We start from the raw sequence: 19637 nt of genomic DNA, 5'->3' as shown, positions 1-19637 counted from the left end.
ATCAGTGGAACTGTGCTGTGTCACTCACCTAAGGAACAGGGCTGCACTGTGCTTGTCCAGTTTATGGAGACAGTGTCTCATGGGTCCGGAACAGACAGCTGCATGGAGGAAGAGATTTGTTTGTTTGTTTATTTATTTATTTATTAAGACGGAGTCTTGCTCTGTCACCCAGGCTGGAGCGCAGTGGCATGATCTCAGCTCACTGTAACCTGTGCCTCCTGGGTTCAAAAGATTCTCCTGCCCCAGCCTCCCAAGTAGCTGGGATTACAGGCGCCCACCACCATGCCCGGCTATCTTTAAAAAATAATCTTAAAACATCTTAAAATAAATATATATATTCATATATATATATTCATATATATATTCATATATATATATTCATATATATATTCATATATATATATTCATATATATTCATATATATATTCATATATATTCATATATATATTCATATATATATATTCATATATATATTCATATATATATTCATATATATATTCAGATATATATATTCATATATATATTCAGATATATATATTCATATATATATTCAGATATATATATTCAGAGATATATTCAGATATATATATTCAGAGATATATTCAGATATATATATTCAGAGATATATTCAGATATATATATTCAGAGATATATTCAGATATATATATTCAGAGATATATTCAGATATATATATTCAGAGATATATTCAGATATATATATTCAGAGATATATTCAGATATATATATTCAGAGATATATTCAGATATATATATTCATATATATATTCAGATATATATTCATATATATATTCAGATATATATTCATATATATTCAGATATATATTCATATATACTCATATATATTCATATATACTCATATATATTCATATATACTCATATATATATTCATATATACTCATATATATTCATATATACTCATATATATATATTCATATATACTCATATATATATTCATATATATTCATATATATTCATATATATTCATATATATTCATATATATATTCATATATATTCATATATATTCATATATATATTCATATATATTCATATATATATTCATATATATTCATATATATATTCATATATATTCATATATATATTCATATATATATAGGAATGGGGGTCTCACTATGTTGCCCAGAATGGTCTAGAACTCCTGAGGTCAAGCAATCCACCCACCTTGGCCTCCCAAAGGGTTGAAATTACAGGCATGAACTACCACGCCTGGCCAATAAATTTCCTAACGCGAGCAGGTATCCCAATTTAGAACAGGCTGCCACTGCAGAAAGGCAGCTGGCTTGGACTTCTGTCATTGGCAGAGGAGTCAGCCTCCACTGGTATCCTTCTCACCTCCCTGGGGCTCACCACCCTCCATAGCTGTGGAGTAGAGTGATTTAATTCCTCAAAAGGTGAATTATAACCCATCTTAGGAGTCATCTATGACATTTTCTCTCTGGATTCTGTTTTTTTCCAGTTGGGAAGGACTAGAAACACCAGCTTAATTCTTGACCCCCCAGGCCTGGCCACTGGTGTTTTCTTGAAATGTTAAGCCATTTGTAACCAAAGAATGACTTCCTTCTCTAGTTGAAAACCTGGGATCTAATGATAGCAATAGCTAGAATTTATAATTCTCAGTTCATTCGTCCCGGTGTGGGAACTTAATTCCCTCACTTAATCCTCCCAACAATTCCTTGAGGTAGGGATTATTTTCTTCTTAACTTTTTATTTTGAAATAATTTTTGCCTCCCAGAAAATCTGCAGAAACTGTAGGGTTTCCTGATACGCTTCATCCAACTCCCCCTAATGTGAACATCGTCTGTAACCCCTAGGACAAGCCAGGTTATCAAAGCCAGGAAGTGAACACCCACATAATCCTATTACACAGACTGGTCGAGCGTGATGACTCACACCTGTAATCCCAGCACTTTGGGAGGCCGAGGCAGGCGGATCACTTGAGGTCAGGAGCTCAAGACCAGCCTGGCCAACATGGTGAAAACCTGTCTCTACTAAAAATACAAAAATTAGCCGGGCGTGGTGGTGCACACCTGTAGTCCCAGCTACTCGGGAGGCTGAGGCAGTAGCATCACTTGAACCTGGGAGGCAGAGGTTGCGGTGAGCCGAGATCGCGCCACTGCCCTCCAGCCTGGGCAACAAGAGAGAAACAAAAGCAAGTATCCTGCTTCTCATCCTACTTTCCCTCTGCTAATTTTGAATATCGATGCACACACATCTTGGCTGCAACGATTATGAGAAGTTCGCCTAATGGTGACCTTCGATTTCCCTCACTCCCTGTACATGTCCTAACTGAAAGAGCTGCAGTCAGTCACACGGCTGGTGGGGGACCCTGAGACCCCAAAACGAACTCCATTACCACCTGAGGGACCCTCCAAGGATCGCCGGGCTACGCAGGGTCCCTAGGCTACGAGGCCGCCCCCTCGGCGGCCCCGCCCCCTCGGCAAAGTCCCGCCCCCAAGATGGTGGCCCCGGGCGGGGGAGAGGGCGGGGCGTGCCGGGTCACGTGGCACAGCCGACGCCGACGTGTCCTCCAGCGGGCGCTCCACGTGTCCCTCGCCGCACCCCGTCCGCCGGTCCCTGCCCTGAGGACCCTAGTCCAACATGGCGGCGCCCAGCGGAGGGTGGAACGGCGTCGGCGCGAGCTTGTGGGCCGCGTTGCTCCTAGGGGCCGTGGCGCTGAGGCCGGCGGAGGCGGTGTCCGAGCCCACGACGGTGGCGTTTGACGTGCGGCCCGGCGGCGTCGTGCACTCCTTCTCCCATAACGTGGGCCCGGGGGTACGTGCCACCGCCGTCCCGGATATTTGAGAGCTGGCAGGCCCGGGGAGGGGGCGCGGAGCATTGGGGGCGGGGCCTGAGGAGGGGGCGCGGACCGCGGAGGTGGGTACTGAAGAAAGGGTGCGGATTGTTAGGGTCGAAGGCTGAGTCGGGGGCGCGGGACCGTGAGGCCGGGGTCATCACTGGGGCAGGACTGAACTCATAGGGAGCGGGGCCTTGTGGGCGCCGGCGGCGTTGAGGGGGCGTGATCACCTGTCACCTGTCCCCTGCCTAAAGTGTCCAGGCAGCCCTGTCCTCCAGACGCAGAGGTGGGGAGGGGTCAGTGATGGGAGCGGCAGGAGGCTAAAGGGCATCTGCCCTCCTGGGCCTGAAGCAAATCAGTCGCTGCAGCTCCGACGAGGGAGGAAGTTCTCCTTCCTTCCATTGCACAAGGTCCCCCCTCACCGAGGGTGTGAGGCCGGGCCCTTCCCCTTTCAGCCTCCCTCTACCCGCCTGTAATAACGGTATCTTTAACTGTTTTTTGACTATTTCTTTTTAGACTTGCGTGCAGTGGCGGGATCTCGGCTCACTGCATCCTCAGCCTTCTGGGTTCAAGCAATTCTCCTGCCTCAGCGTCCCCAGTAGCTGGGATTACAGGCGTGTGCCACCACACCTGGATAATTGTTGTTGTTTGAGATGGAGCCTCACTCTGTCACCCAGGCTGGAGTGCAGTGGTGCGATCTTGGCTCACTGCACCCTCTGCCTCCCAGGTTCATGCCATTCTCCTGCCTCAGCCTCCCAAGTAGCTGGGACTACTAATTTTTGTATTTTTAGTACAGGTGGGATTTCACCATGTTAGCCAGGCTGGTCTTGAACTCCTGACCTCAGGTGACCCGCCCACCTCAGACTCCCAAAGTGACGGGATTACAGGCGTGAGCCACCGTGCCAGGCCAGTTTGTTGACTACTTCCTTATAGCTAGGTGTGATGCCAAGTCCTTTATATGTTAGGCCCAAGTTACAGATGAGAAAATGCTTCAGATAAAAAAGAGAAACAGAGAGAAAATAGAGGCTCAGAAAAGTTTTCACTTGTCCAAGGTCCCCAGGTCCCATGGCAAAACCCATCTCTACAAAAATATGAAAAATTAGCCAGGTGTGGTGGCAGGTGCCTGTAATCCCAGGTACTCAGGAGGCTGAGTCAGGAGAATCGTTTGAACCTGGGAGGCAGAAGTTGCAGTGAGCTGAGATCATCCCACTTCAGCCTGGGCGACAGAACAAGACTCTGCCTCAAAAAAAAAAAATTAGTCGGGTGTGGTGGTTGTGCACCTATTGTCTCAGTTACTTGAGAGGCTGAGGCAAGAGGATCACTCAAACCTGGGAGTTCGAGGCTGCAGTGAGCTGTGATTGTGCCCCTGCACTCCAGCTTGGGTGGCAGCAAGACCCCATCTCTTAAACAAAATAAAAATTTCCTTCTACCAAACCTTTTTTTTTCTTCCATTCTCTAGGACAAATATACATGTATGTTCACTTACGCCTCTCAAGGAGGGACCAATGAGGTGAGTTGTTCAAAATTCCCTCTAGCTTACTGTGACAGTGTTCATTGTTGTATGGAGATGTTCTGTAGCAGACAGTAGGGTTGGGTCTCACCTACATCACCTTACACTCATTGAATGACTCTTCCTAAACCAATAAAAAGGGAGAGTATTGGCATTAAATAGTGATGACAGATTCTGCTGTCATTAGTCCACAGAGAAAGCAAATGTCTGGACAAAAGGAGGGATGGGAGATGGGAGTCTGCAATTCCCATGAGCATCTGTTGGGATGTTGTATTTTATATGCAGTGCAAGAAGTTTTCACAGCTTAGGGGCTTAAAACAGCACCCATTTATTATCTCATAGCTTTGTAGTTCAGAAGTCTGGGTCAGCTCAGCTGTGTGCTTCATAAAACCAAACTCAAGGTATTTTGGGAGGCTGAGGCGGGCAGATCACCTGAGATCAGAGTTCGAGACCAGCCTGGCCAACGTGGCAAAACCCCATCTCTACTAAAATTACAAAAATTAGCTGGGCATGGTGGCACATGCCTGTACTCCCAGCCACTCAGGAGGCTGAGGCAGGAGAATCACTTGAACCCAGGAGGCGGAGGTTGCAGTGAGCCAAGATTGTGCCACTGCACTCCAGCCTGGGCAACAGAGCGAGACTCTGTCTCAAAAAATAAATAATAAATAAATAAAGGTATCACAGGCAAGGCATGGTGGCTCATGCCTCGTCTCTACAGAAAATAAAAAAATTAGCTGACCGTGGTGGCATGCACCTGTGGTTCCAGCTACTTGGGAGACTGAGGTGGGAGGATTGCTTGAGCCCAGGAGGTCGAGGCTGTAGTGAGCCATGATTGTGCTACTGCACAACAGAGCAAGACCCTGTCTCAAAAAAAAAAAAAAAAAAAAAAAGTCTCTAGGCTGAGAGAAGAATCCTCTCCTTCAAGCTCTTAGTTGGCAGAATTCAGTTACTTGTGGTTCAGGGACCAAGGTCCCTGTTTCCTTGCTGGCTGTTTTCTCCAGCTGGTGGCAGAAGAGCCAGTAAAGATGATTTGGGCCAGGCATGGTGGCTCATGCCTATAATCCCAGCACTTTGGGAGGCCAAGGCTGGCAAATCACCTGAAGTCAGGAGCTCCAGACCAACCTGGCCAACATGGTGAAACCCTGTCTCTACTAAAACTATAAAAATTAGCTGGGCGAACCGGGCGTGCTGGCTCACGCCTGTAATCCCAGCACTGGGAGGCCGAGGTGGGCAGATCACAAGGTCAGGAGATCGAGACCATCCTGGCTAACACGGTGAAACCCCGTCTCACTAAAAATACAAAAAATTAGCCAGGCGTGTTGGCGGGCGCCTGTAGTCCCAGCTACTGGGGAGGCTGAGGCAGGAGAATGGCGTGAACCCGGGAGGCGGAGCTTGCAGTGAGCCAAGATCGCGCCACTGCACTCCATCCTGGGTGACAGAGCGAGACTCTGTCTCAAAAAAAAAAAAAAGCCGGGCGTGTTGGCACATGCCTGTAATCCCAGCACTTTGGGAGGCCGAGGTGGGGCAGATCACCGGGGGTCAGGAGTTCAAGACCAGCCTGGTCAACATGGTGAAACCCCGTCTCTACTAAAAATACAAAAATTAGCCGGGCATGGTGGCACACACCTGTCATCCCAGCTACTTGGGAGGCTAAGGAAGGAGAATCACTTGAATCCAGGAGGCAGGGGTTGCAGCGAGTCAGGATCGTGCCACTGCACTCCAGCCTGGGCAGTAGAGCGAGACTCTGTCTCAAAAAAAAAAAGGTGATTTGAAGCACATGGACACATATGCCACTGCTGCCCTTGAGGGAACTTCAGGGCAGGGAATACAGGCGGCCTCTAGGAGCTGAGAACAGCCTCTGGCTGGCAGCAAGGAAATGAAGACTTCAGTCCCGCAACCGAGAGGAACTGAAATCTGCCACAACTACAAGAGCTTGGAAGAGGACCTTGAGCTACCAGTGAGAGCCTAGTCTGGTGAACACCTTGAGATGGGTTTCACCATGTAGGCCAGGCTGATCTTGAACTGCTGACCTCAAATGATCGGCCTGCCTTGGCCTCCCAAAGTGCTGGGATTACAGGTGTGAGCCACCGGCGCCCGGCCTCCTAGAGATTTTTCTGTATCCTATGTAAAGCGCTTCAGTTGCGTGGACGTGTGGAGTTGACAGCCCTGTACTAATGGATTGAGGGTTACTTCCAACCCAGTCCGTGAATAACCTTGGCCAGGGTTCATTGTACAAGTGCAGTTACATCTTCAGGAAAACCACCCAGAAGTCGGATTCCTAAGTCCATTTTCTTAAAAGTAAAACTGGGCCGGGCGCGTTGGCTCATGTCTGTAATCCTAGCACTTTGAGAGGCTGAGGCAGGTGGATCGCCTGAGGTCGGGAGTTCGAGACCAGCCTGGCTAACATGGTGAAACCCCATCTCTACTAAAAATACAAGTTAGCAGGGCGTGGTGGCACGTGCCTGTAATCCCAGCTACTCAGGAGGCTGAGGCAGGAGAATCGCTTGAACCTGCGAGGCAGAGGTTGCAGTGAGCCGAGATCACACCACTGCACTCCAGCCTGGGTGATAGAGCGAGACTCCATCTCAAAAAAAAAAAAAAGTAAAACTGTATGTTTTGAGATCATGGTAGGTTTACGTTCACTTGTAAGAAATCCTACAGAGAGACCCACGTACCCTTTACCAGGTTCCCCAGTGGTAACATCCTGCAAGATGCCAGTCATATTAGAGATGGGGGTCTCGCTATGTTGCCCAGGCTAGTCTTGAATTCCTGGGTTCAAGTGATCATCTCACCTCTGCCTCCCAAAATGCTGGGATTACAGGCATGAGCCACCATGCCCAGCCTGCATTTTCCATTTCGCTTGTACCTGTTGCAGCTCCACCGACGACCTGGGATAGCCTTGGTTTTCACACCCATATGGTGTGTTAGCAGACAGGGGGGCTTTTGCCCTTCTAACCTGTGAGAAAAAGGTATCTCACTGTAATTCAGCGTGCATTTCTTTATTTTTCATAAATGATATGGGACTTTTTTTTTTTTTTTTTTTTTTTTTTTTTTGAGACAGAGTCTCACTGTCGCCCAGGCTGGAGTGCAGTGGCGCGATCTCAGCTCACTGCAAGCTCCGCCTCCCGGGTACACGCCATTCTCCTGCCTCAGCCTTCCGAGTAGCTGGGACTACAGGTGCCCGCCACCATGCCTGGCTAATTTTTTTTTGTATTTTTAGTAGAGATGGGGTTTCACCGTATTAGCCAGGATGGTCTTGATCTCCTGACCTTGTGATCCACCTGCCTCGGCCTCCCAAAGTGCTGGGATTACAGGCGTGAGCCACCGCGCCCGGCCTGGACATCTTTTTATATGTTTAAGAGTTGTTCTTAGGCCTGGCGTGGTGGCTTATATCTGTAATCTCAGCACTTTGGGAGGCCAAGGTGGGAGGATTGCTTGAGGCCAGGAGGTTGAGACCAGCCTGGGCAATATGGCAAGACAGTGATTCTGCAAAACACAAAAATTAGCTGGATGTGGTCCCAGCTACTTGGGAGGCTGAGGTGGGAGGATCGCTTGAGCCCAGGAGGTGGAGGTTGCAGTGAGGCGAGATCGTGCCACTGCACCCCAGCCCAGGCCACAGAGAGAGACTCCATCTCAAAAAAAACAAAAACAAACAAACAAAAACGTTGTTCCTATTTCCCCATCCTTGGGAGCCACTTTGGGGTAGTTCTCATTAGAGGCACCACTTTTATGGGAAGGATGTGGTGCAGGCAGGCTCCCTGATCACAGATGGACAGCAAACCCCAGGCTACCAGGAGGGCGGGTCAGGGGATTTAGTGGCCAGCCCCTGAATTGGGAGGTACAGAAGAGGTGGCCTGACTGTAGAATCAGAGGCACACCTAGAAGTCTCCGAGAGCAGCTGTGTGTCCGGGCCTGACCCGCGCTGTCTTCTCTCCCCAGCAATGGCAGATGAGTCTGGGGACCAGCGAAGACCACCAGCACTTCACCTGCACCATCTGGAGGTGAGACTCGGGGTGGGGATGGCATTTCCGGCTGCCGTTGGCCTGCCCTGTGGCCTCGGGAGCTGCTTCCGAAGGCAGGGAACAAGAGGGGACGAGGACAGACAGACAGATGGGGGCTGCACCCCTGGAGGGGAAGACAGGCCAGCAGGGAGACTCATGGATGTGCAGGTGGGAGGTGGCAGGGTCGCTGGGGCGGGAGTGCTCCCCAAGGAAGTGCAGTGATGCAGAGACAGAAGGTCTTGCGGGGGGAGCTTGTGCGGGGCAAGGTCCCAGGAAAAGGAGAAGCAGCTCAGAGGGTGCGGAGCGTCGGCCAGGGCCCAGGAAGGCCCCAAGGGGCTCCACCCTCCCCTAAGGGTGACACGAACTCACCAAAGGGCTTTTTGGCAATTTTTTTTCTTTTTTTTTTTTTTTGAGATGGAGTCTCCATCTGTTGCCCAGGCTGGAGTGCAGTGGAGCGATGTTGGCTCACTGCAACCTCCGCCTCCTGGGTTCAAGCAATTCTCCTCCCTCAGCCTCCGGAGTAGCTGGGATTACAGGCATGTGCCACCATGCCTGGCCCTTTTTGGCAATGTTTAAAAATTAAGACAAAATTCCATAAAACACAGCACTTTAAGCTCACAATTCAGCTGCATGCAGTACTTTCTCAGAGGTGTGCAGCCAGACCTCTGCTTCCAGAACATTTTCATCCCTGAAAATAAACTCTGTTCCCATCAGAGTCATTCCCCTTCCCAGCACATGGCAGCCACGCATCCCCTCCTGTCTCTGTGGATGGGCGTGTCCTGGACATTGCATAGAAATGGGGTCAAACCTTCCCTGTGTGGCCTTTGGTGTCTGGCTTCTCTCACTGAGCGTGACGTCCCCGAGGCTCATCCGTGCTGAGGCCTTTGTTAGCGTCATTTCTTTTCCTGGCTGAGTCCTATTCCAGAGGGCTCCCTGCAGGAACATGTGGAGCTCAGATCCCTCTGGCTGAAGGAGGCAGGCTGAGGCAGGGAGCCCCTCCAGGCACCAGCCAGGATGGAGTTGGGGGTTGGGGGTGGGGCGCAGATTGAAGCCTGAGCGGAATGAGGATGGGGTGGGTGGAGAGGGCACAGATTGGAGGCTGTAGAATGAAGACGGGGTGAGGTGGGGAGAGTAGATTGGAGGCTGTAGAATGAGGATGGGGTGGGTGGGGAGGGTAGATTGGAGGCTGTAGAATGAGGATGGGGTGAGGTGGGGAGGGTAGATTGGAGGCTGTAGAATGAGGATTGGGGGTGCGGGGGGGGATGTAGATCGGAGGCTGTAGAATGAGGATGGGGTGGGTGGGGAGAGTAGATTGGAGGCTGTAGAATGAGGATGGGGTGGGTGGGGAGGGTAGATTGGAGGCTGTAGAATGAGGATGGGGTGGGTGGGGAGGGTAGATTGGAAGCTGTAGAATGAGGATGGGGTGGGGAGAGTAGATTGGAGGCTGTAGAATGAGGATGGGGTGGGTGGGGAGGGTAGATTGGAGGCTGTAGAATGAGGATGGGGTGGGGAGGGTAGATTGGAGGCTGTAGAATGAGGACGGGGTGGGTGGGGAGGGTAGATTGGAGGCTGTAGAATGAGGACGGGGTGGGTGGGGAGGGTAGATTGGAGGCTGTAGAATGAGGACGGGGTGGGTGGGGAGGGTAGATTGGAGGCTGTAGAATGAGGATGGGGTGGGTGGGGAGAGTAGATTGGAGGCTGTAGAATGAGGATGGGGTGAGGTGGGAGGGTAGATTGGAGGCTGTAGAATGAGGACAGGGTGGGTGGGGAGGGTAGATTGGAGGCTGTAGAATGACGATGGGGTGGGGTGGGGAGACTAGATTGGAGGCTATAGAATGAGGATTGGGGGTGGGGGGGGAGAGTAGATTGGAGGCTGTAGAATGAGGACGGGGTGGGTGGGGAGGGTAGATTGGAGGCTGTAGAATGAGGATTGGGGGTGGGGGGGGGAGAGTAGATTGGAGGCTGTAGAATGAGGATTGGGGGTGGTGGGGGGAGAGTAGATTGGAGGCTGTAGAATGAGGACGGGGTGGGTGGGGAGAGTAGATTGGAGGCTGTAGAATGAGGATGGGCTGGGTGGGGAGGGTAGATTGGAGGCTGTAGAATGAGGATGGGATGGGGTGGGGAGAGTAGATTGGAGGCTGTAGAATGAGGATGGGGTGGGTGGGGAGGGTAGATTGGAGGCTGTAGAATGAGGACGGGGTGGGTGGGGAGGGTAGATTGGAGGCTGTAGAATGAGGACGGGGTGGGTGGGGAGGGTAGATTGGAGGCTGTAGAATGAGGATGGGATGGGGTGGGGAGAGTAGATTGGAGGCTGTAGAATGAGCATGGGGTGAGGTGGGGAGGGTATATTGGAGGCTGTAGAATGAGGACGGGGTGGGTGGGGAGGGTAGATTGGAGGCTGTAGAATGAGGACGGGGTGGGTGGGGAGGGTAGATTGGAGGCTGTAGAATGAGGATGGGATGGGGTGGGGAGAGTAGATTGGAGGCTGTAGAATGAGGATGGGATGGGTGGGGAGAGTAGATTGGAGGCTGTAGAATGAGGATGGGGTGAGGTGGGGAGAGTAGATTGTAGGCTGTAGAATGAGGATGGGGTGGGGAGGGCACAGATTGGAGGCTGTAGAATGAGGATTGGGGGTGGGTGGGGAGGGTAGATTGGGGGCTGTAGAATGAGGATTGGGGGTGCAGGGGAAGGTAGATTGGAGGCTGTAGAATGAGGATGGGGTGGGTGGGGAGGGTAGATTGGAGGCTGTAGAATGAGGACGGGGTGGGTGGGGAGGGTAGATTGGAGGCTGTAGAATGAGGATTGGGGGTAGGGGGGGAATGTAGATCGGAGGCTATAGAATGAGGATGGGGTGGGTGGGGAGAGTAGATTGGAGGCTTTGTAGAATGAGGATGGGGTGGGGTGGGGAGGGTAGATTGGAGGCTGTAGAATGAGGAGGGGGTGGGTGGGGAGAGTAGATTGGAGGCTGTAGAATGAGGATGGGGTGGGGTGGGGAGAGTAGATTGGAGGCTGTAGAATGAGGACGGGGTGGGTGGGGAGGGTAGATTGGAGGCTGTAGAATGAGGATGGGGTGGGGAGGGTAGATTGGAGGCTGTAGAATGAGGATGGGGTGGGTGGGGAGGGTAGATTGGAGGCTGTAGAATGAGGATGGGGTGGGGAGGGTAGATTGGAGGCTGTAGAATGAGGATGGGGTGGGTGGGGAGAGTAGATTGGAGGCTGTAGAATGAGGATGGAGTGGGGAGGGTAGATTGGAGGCTGTAGAATGAGGACGGGGTGGGTGGGGAGGGTAGATTGGAGGCTGTAGAATGAGGACGGGGCGGGTGGGGAGGGTAGATTGGAGGCTGTAGAATGAGGATGGGGTGGGTGGGGAGAGTAGATTGGAGGCTGTAGAATGAGGATGGGGTTTGTGGGGAGAGTAGATTGGAGGCTGTAGAATGAGGATTGGGGGTGGGGGGGGAATGTAGATCGGAGGCTGTAGAATGAGGACGGGGTGGGTGGGGAGGGTAGATTGGAGGCTGTAGAATGAGGACGGAGTGGGTGGGGAGAGTAGATTGGAGGCTGTAGAATGAGGATGGGGTGGGGAGGGTAGATTGGAGGCTGTAGAATGAGGATTGGGGGTGGTGGGGGAGAGTAGATTGGAGGCTGTAGAATGAGGATGGGGTGAGGTGGGGAGAGTAGATTGGAGGCTGTAGAATGAGGATGAGGTGAGGTGGGGAGAGTAGATTGGAGGCTGTAGAATGAGGATTGGAGGTGGGGGGGGAATGTAGATCGGAGGCTGTAGAATGAGGATTGGGGGTGTGGGGGTGAGTAGATTGGAGGCTGTAGAATGAGGATTCGGGGTTGGGGGGGGAGAGTAGATTGGAGGCTGTAGAATGAGGATTGGGGTGGGTGGGGAGAGTAGATTGGAGGCTGTGTAGAATGAGGATTGGGGTGGGTGGGGAGAGTAGATTGGAGTCTGTAGAATGAGGATTGGGGTGGGTGGGGAGAGTAGATTGGAGGCTGTAGAATGAGGATGGGGTGGGTGGGGAGGGTAGATTGGAAGCTGTAGAATGAGGATGGGGTGGGGAGAGTAGATTGGAGGCTGTAGAATGAGGATGGGGTGGGTGGGGAGGGTAGATTGGAGGCTGTAGAATGAGGATGGGGTGGGGAGGGTAGATTGGAGGCTGTAGAATGAGGACGGGGTGGGTGGGGAGGGTAGATTGGAGGCTGTAGAATGAGGACGGGGTGGGTGGGGAGGGTAGATTGGAGGCTGTAGAATGAGGACGGGGTGGGTGGGGAGGGTAGATTGGAGGCTGTAGAATGAGGATGGGGTGGGTGGGGAGAGTAGATTGGAGGCTGTAGAATGAGGATGGGGTGAGGTGGGAGGGTAGATTGGAGGCTGTAGAATGAGGACAGGGTGGGTGGGGAGGGTAGATTGGAGGCTGTAGAATGACGATGGGGTGGGGTGGGGAGACTAGATTGGAGGCTATAGAATGAGGATTGGGGGTGGGGGGGGAGAGTAGATTGGAGGCTGTAGAATGAGGACGGGGTGGGTGGGGAGGGTAGATTGGAGGCTGTAGAATGAGGATTGGGGGTGGGGGGGGGAGAGTAGATTGGAGGCTGTAGAATGAGGATTGGGGGTGGTGGGGGGAGAGTAGATTGGAGGCTGTAGAATGAGGACGGGGTGGGTGGGGAGAGTAGATTGGAGGCTGTAGAATGAGGATGGGCTGGGTGGGGAGGGTAGATTGGAGGCTGTAGAATGAGGATGGGATGGGGTGGGGAGAGTAGATTGGAGGCTGTAGAATGAGGATGGGGTGGGTGGGGAGGGTAGATTGGAGGCTGTAGAATGAGGACGGGGTGGGTGGGGAGGGTAGATTGGAGGCTGTAGAATGAGGACGGGGTGGGTGGGGAGGGTAGATTGGAGGCTGTAGAATGAGGATGGGATGGGGTGGGGAGAGTAGATTGGAGGCTGTAGAATGAGCATGGGGTGAGGTGGGGAGGGTATATTGGAGGCTGTAGAATGAGGACGGGGTGGGTGGGGAGGGTAGATTGGAGGCTGTAGAATGAGGACGGGGTGGGTGGGGAGGGTAGATTGGAGGCTGTAGAATGAGGATGGGATGGGGTGGGGAGAGTAGATTGGAGGCTGTAGAATGAGGATGGGGTGGGTGGGGAGAGTAGATTGGAGGCTGTAGAATGAGGATGGGGTGAGGTGGGGAGAGTAGATTGGAGGCTGTAGAATGAGGATGGGGTGGGGAGGGCACAGATTGGAGGCTGTAGAATGAGGATTGGGGGTGGGTGGGGAGGGTAGATTGGGGGCTGTAGAATGAGGATTGGGGGTGCAGGGGAAGGTAGATTGGAGGCTGTAGAATGAGGATGGGGTGGGTGGGGAGGGTAGATTGGAGGCTGTAGAATGAGGACGGGGTGGGTGGGGAGGGTAGATTGGAGGCTGTAGAATGAGGATTGGGGGTAGGGGGGGAATGTAGATCGGAGGCTATAGAATGAGGATGGGGTGGGTGGGGAGAGTAGATTGGAGGCTTTGTAGAATGAGGATGGGGTGGGGTGGGGAGGGTAGATTGGAGGCTGTAGAATGAGGAGGGGGTGGGTGGGGAGAGTAGATTGGAGGCTGTAGAATGAGGATGGGGTGGGGTGGGGAGAGTAGATTGGAGGCTGTAGAATGAGGACGGGGTGGGTGGGGAGGGTAGATTGGAGGCTGTAGAATGAGGATGGGGTGGGGAGGGTAGATTGGAGGCTGTAGAATGAGGATGGGGTGGGTGGGGAGGGTAGATTGGAGGCTGTAGAATGAGGATGGGGTGGGGAGGGTAGATTGGAGGCTGTAGAATGAGGATGGGGTGGGTGGGGAGAGTAGATTGGAGGCTGTAGAATGAGGATGGAGTGGGGAGGGTAGATTGGAGGCTGTAGAATGAGGACGGGGTGGGTGGGGAGGGTAGATTGGAGGCTGTAGAATGAGGACGGGGCGGGTGGGGAGGGTAGATTGGAGGCTGTAGAATGAGGATGGGGTGGGTGGGGAGAGTAGATTGGAGGCTGTAGAATGAGGATGGGGTTTGTGGGGAGAGTAGATTGGAGGCTGTAGAATGAGGATTGGGGGTGGGGGGGGAATGTAGATCGGAGGCTGTAGAATGAGGACGGGGTGGGTGGGGAGGGTAGATTGGAGGCTGTAGAATGAGGACGGAGTGGGTGGGGAGAGTAGATTGGAGGCTGTAGAATGAGGATGGGGTGGGGAGGGTAGATTGGAGGCTGTAGAATGAGGATTGGGGGTGGTGGGGGAGAGTAGATTGGAGGCTGTAGAATGAGGATGGGGTGAGGTGGGGAGAGTAGATTGGAGGCTGTAGAATGAGGATGAGGTGAGGTGGGGAGAGTAGATTGGAGGCTGTAGAATGAGGATTGGAGGTGGGGGGGGAATGTAGATCGGAGGCTGTAGAATGAGGATTGGGGGTGTGGGGGTGAGTAGATTGGAGGCTGTAGAATGAGGATTCGGGGTTGGGGGGGGAGAGTAGATTGGAGGCTGTAGAATGAGGATTGGGGTGGGTGGGGAGAGTAGATTGGAGGCTGTGTAGAATGAGGATTGGGGTGGGTGGGGAGAGTAGATTGGAGTCTGTAGAATGAGGATTGGGGTGGGTGGGGAGAGTAGATTGGAGGCTGTGTAGAATGAGGATGGGGTGGGTGGAGAGGGTAGATTGGAGGCTGTAGAATGAGGATGGGGTGGGAGGGGAGGGTAGATTGGAGGCTGTGTAGAATGAGGAAGGGGTGGGTGGGGAGGGTAGATTGGAGGCTGTAGAATGAGGATGGGGTGAGGTGGGGGGGGAATGTAGATTGGAGGCTGTAGAATGAAGATGGAGTGGGGAGGGTAGATTGGAGGCTGTAGAATGAGGATGAGGGGGGAGAGTAGATTGGAGGCTGTAGAATGAGGATTGGGGGTGGGGGGCGAATGTAGATTGGAGGCTGTAGAATGAGGATTGGGGGTCGGGGGGGAGAGTAGATTGGAGGCTGTAGAATGAGGATTGGGGGTGGGGGGGGAATGTATTTTGGAGGCTGTAGAATGAGGATTGGGGGTGGCGGGGGAGAGTTGATTGGAGGCTGTAGAATGAGGATTGGGGGTGGGGCGGGGAGAGTAGATTGGAGGCTGTAGAATGAGGATTGGGGGTGGGGGGGAGAGTAGATTGGAGGCTGTAGAATGAGGATTGGGGGTGGGGGGGAGAGTAGATTGGAGGCTGTAGAATGAGGACGGGGTGGGTGGGGAGGGTAGATTGGAGGCTGTAGAATGAGGATGGGGTGGGTGGGGAGGGTAGATTGGAGGCTGTAGAATGCGGATGGGATGGGGTGGGGAGAGTAGATTGGAGGCTGTAGAATGAGGATGGGGTGGGTGGGGAGAGTAGATTGGAGTCTGTAGAATGAGGATTGGGGGTGGGGTGGGGAGGGTAGATTGGAGTCTGTAGAATGAGGATTGGGGGTGGGGTGGGGAGGGTAGATTGGAGGCTGTAGAATGAGGACGGGGTGGGTGGGGTGGGTAGATTGGAGGCTGTAGAATGAGGATTGGGGGTGGGTGGGGGGGTAGATTGGAGGCTGTAGAATGAGGATGGGGTGGGTGGGGAGAGTAGATTGGAGGCTGTAGAATGAGGATTGGGGGTGGGGGGGGGAATGTAGATCGGAGGCTGTAGAATGAGGATGGGGGTGCGGGGGGAGAGTAGATTGGAGGGTGTAGAATGAGGATTGGGGGTGGGGGGGAGAGTAGATTGGAGGCTGTAGAATGAGGATTGGGGGTGGTGGGGGAGAGTAGATTGGAGGCTGTAGAATGAGGATGGGGTGGCGGGGGAGAGTAGATTGGAGGCTGTAGAATGAGGATGGGGGCTAGGGTAGATTGGAGGCTGTAGAATGAGGATTGGGGGTGGGGGGGGAGAGTAGACCGGAGGCTTTGTAGAATGAGGATGGGGTGGGGGGGAGGGTAGATTGGAGGCTGTAGAATGAGGATGGGGGGAGGGTAGATTGGAGGCTGTAGAATGAGGATTGGGGGTGGGGGGGAGAGTAGACTGGAGGCTTTGTAGAATGAGGATGAGGTGGGGGGGGAGGGTAGATTGGAGGCTGTAGAATGAGGATTGGGGTTGGGGGGGGAATGTAGATCGGAGGCTGTAGAATGAGGATTGGGGGTGGGAGGGGGAGAGTAGATTGGAGGCTGTAGAATGAGGATTGGGGTTGGGGGGGAGAGTAGATTGAAGGCTGTAGAATGAGGATGGGGTCGGGGGGGAGAGTAGATTGGAGGCTGTATAATGAGGGGTTGGGGGGGAATGTAGATCGGAGGCTGTAGAATGAGGATTGGGGGTGGGAGGGGGAGAGTAGATTGGAGGCTGTAGAATGAGGACGGGGTGGGTGGGGAGGGTAGATTGGAGGCTGTAGAATGAGGATTGGGGGTGGGGTGGGGAGAGTAGATTGGAGGCTGTAGAATGAGGATTGGGGGTAGGGGGGGAGAGTAGATTGGAGGCTGTAGAATGAGGATTGGGGGTGGGTGGGGAGAGTAGATTGGAGGCTGTAGAATGAGGACTGGGCGTGGGGGGGAGAGTAGATTGGAGGCTGTAGAATGGGGATTGGGGGTGGGTGGGGAGAGTAGATTGGGGGTGGGTGGGGAGAGTAGATTGGAGGCTGTAGAATGAGGATGGCGTGGGAGGGGGAGAGTAGACTGGAGGCTGTAGAATGAGGATTGGTGGTGGGGGGGGAGAGTAGATTGGAGGCTGTAGAATGAGGATTGGGGGTGGGAGGGGGAGAGTAGATTGGAGGCTGTAGAATGAGGATTAGGGGTTGGGGGGGAGAGTAGATTGGAGGCTGTAGAATGAGGATTGGGGGTGGGAGGGGGAGAGTAGATTGGAGGCTGTAGAATGAGGATTGGGCGTGGGAGGGGGAGAGTAGATTGGAGGCTGTAGAATGAGGATTGGGGGTGGGGGGGGAGAGTAGATTGGAGGCTGTAGAATGAGGATGGCGTGGGAGGGGGAGAGTAGATTGGAGACTGTAGAATGAGGATTGGGCGTGGGTGGGGAATGTAGATTGGAGGCTGTAGAATGAGGATTGGGGGTGGGGGGGGAGAGTAGATTGGAGGCTGTAGAATGAGGATTGGGGGTGGGGGGGGAGAGTAGATTGGAGGCTGTAGAATGAGGATTGGGGGTGGGGGGGAGAGTAGATTGGAGGCTGTAGAATGAGGATTGGGGGTGGGGGGGAGAGTAGATTGGAGGCTGTAGAATGAGGATTGGGGGTGGGTGGGGGAGAGTAGATTGGAGGCTGTAGAATGAGGATGGGGTGGGTGGGGAGAGTAGATTGGAGGCTGTAGAATGAGGATGGGGTGAGGTGGGAGGGTAGATTGGAGGCTGTAGAATGAGGACAGGGTGGGTGGGGAGGGTAGATTGGAGGCTGTAGAATGACGATGGGGTGGGGTGGGGAGACTAGATTGGAGGCTATAGAATGAGGATTGGGGGTGGGGGGGGAGAGTAGATTGGAGGCTGTAGAATGAGGACGGGGTGGGTGGGGAGGGTAGATTGGAGGCTGTAGAATGAGGATTGGGGGTGGGGGGGGGAGAGTAGATTGGAGGCTGTAGAATGAGGATTGGGGGTGGTGGGGGGAGAGTAGATTGGAGGCTGTAGAATGAGGACGGGGTGGGTGGGGAGAGTAGATTGGAGGCTGTAGAATGAGGATGGGCTGGGTGGGGAGGGTAGATTGGAGGCTGTAGAATGAGGATGGGATGGGGTGGGGAGAGTAGATTGGAGGCTGTAGAATGAGGATGGGGTGGGTGGGGAGGGTAGATTGGAGGCTGTAGAATGAGGACGGGGTGGGTGGGGAGGGTAGATTGGAGGCTGTAGAATGAGGACGGGGTGGGTGGGGAGGGTAGATTGGAGGCTGTAGAATGAGGATGGGATGGGGTGGGGAGAGTAGATTGGAGGCTGTAGAATGAGCATGGGGTGAGGTGGGGAGGGTATATTGGAGGCTGTAGAATGAGGACGGGGTGGGTGGGGAGGGTAGATTGGAGGCTGTAGAATGAGGACGGGGTGGGTGGGGAGGGTAGATTGGAGGCTGTAGAATGAGGATGGGATGGGGTGGGGAGAGTAGATTGGAGGCTGTAGAATGAGGATGGGGTGGGTGGGGAGAGTAGATTGGAGGCTGTAGAATGAGGATGGGGTGAGGTGGGGAGAGTAGATTGGAGGCTGTAGAATGAGGATGGGGTGGGGAGGGCACAGATTGGAGGCTGTAGAATGAGGATTGGGGGTGGGTGGGGAGGGTAGATTGGGGGCTGTAGAATGAGGATTGGGGGTGCAGGGGAAGGTAGATTGGAGGCTGTAGAATGAGGATGGGGTGGGTGGGGAGGGTAGATTGGAGGCTGTAGAATGAGGACGGGGTGGGTGGGGAGGGTAGATTGGAGGCTGTAGAATGAGGATTGGGGGTAGGGGGGGAATGTAGATCGGAGGCTATAGAATGAGGATGGGGTGGGTGGGGAGAGTAGATTGGAGGCTTTGTAGAATGAGGATGGGGTGGGGTGGGGAGGGTAGATTGGAGGCTGTAGAATGAGGAGGGGGTGGGTGGGGAGAGTAGATTGGAGGCTGTAGAATGAGGATGGGGTGGGGTGGGGAGAGTAGATTGGAGGCTGTAGAATGAGGACGGGGTGGGTGGGGAGGGTAGATTGGAGGCTGTAGAATGAGGATGGGGTGGGGAGGGTAGATTGGAGGCTGTAGAATGAGGATGGGGTGGGTGGGGAGGGTAGATTGGAGGCTGTAGAATGAGGATGGGGTGGGGAGGGTAGATTGGAGGCTGTAGAATGAGGATGGGGTGGGTGGGAGAGTAGATTGGAGGCTGTAGAATGAGGATGGAGTGGGGAGGGTAGATTGGAGGCTGTAGAATGAGGACGGGGTGGGTGGGGAGGGTAGATTGGAGGCTGTAGAATGAGGACGGGGCGGGTGGGGAGGGTAGATTGGAGGCTGTAGAATGAGGATGGGGTGGGTGGGGAGAGTAGATTGGAGGCTGTAGAATGAGGATGGGGTTTGTGGGGAGAGTAGATTGGAGGCTGTAGAATGAGGATTGGGGGTGGGGGGGGAATGTAGATCGGAGGCTGTAGAATGAGGACGGGGTGGGTGAGGAGGGTAGATTGGAGGCTGTAGAATGAGGACGGAGTGGGTGGGGAGAGTAGATTGGAGGCTGTAGAATGAGGATGGGGTGGGGAGGGTAGATTGGAGGCTGTAGAATGAGGATTGGGGGTGGTGGGGGAGAGTAGATTGGAGGCTGTAGAATGAGGATGGGGTGAGGTGGGGAGAGTAGATTGGAGGCTG

At 53.3% G+C, this 19637-nt stretch overlaps 1 protein-coding gene across 1 annotated transcript in view; it reads left to right on the top strand.

The window, feature by feature from the left end:
- The first annotated feature begins 2540 nt into the window (after positions 1-2540).
- Positions 2541-19637, top strand: part of MYDGF (myeloid derived growth factor) — a 34200-nt gene continuing 17103 nt past the window's right edge. Inside the window, exons 1-3 of the mRNA XM_054466399.2 lie at positions 2541-2810; positions 4292-4342; positions 8282-8343. Coding sequence (XP_054322374.1) covers positions 2637-2810; positions 4292-4342; positions 8282-8343 — 287 coding nt within the window. The 5' untranslated portion in view covers positions 2541-2636. The remainder of the gene's footprint in view (positions 2811-4291; positions 4343-8281; positions 8344-19637) is intronic.

This window comes from Pongo pygmaeus, chromosome 20 (genome assembly GCF_028885625.2).
Source record: "Pongo pygmaeus isolate AG05252 chromosome 20, NHGRI_mPonPyg2-v2.0_pri, whole genome shotgun sequence".
In the NCBI taxonomy this organism is placed as follows: domain Eukaryota; kingdom Metazoa; phylum Chordata; class Mammalia; order Primates; family Hominidae; genus Pongo; species Pongo pygmaeus.
The sequence above is the reverse complement of the archived record's forward strand: the minus strand, read 5'-3'. Positions and strand labels throughout refer to the sequence as shown.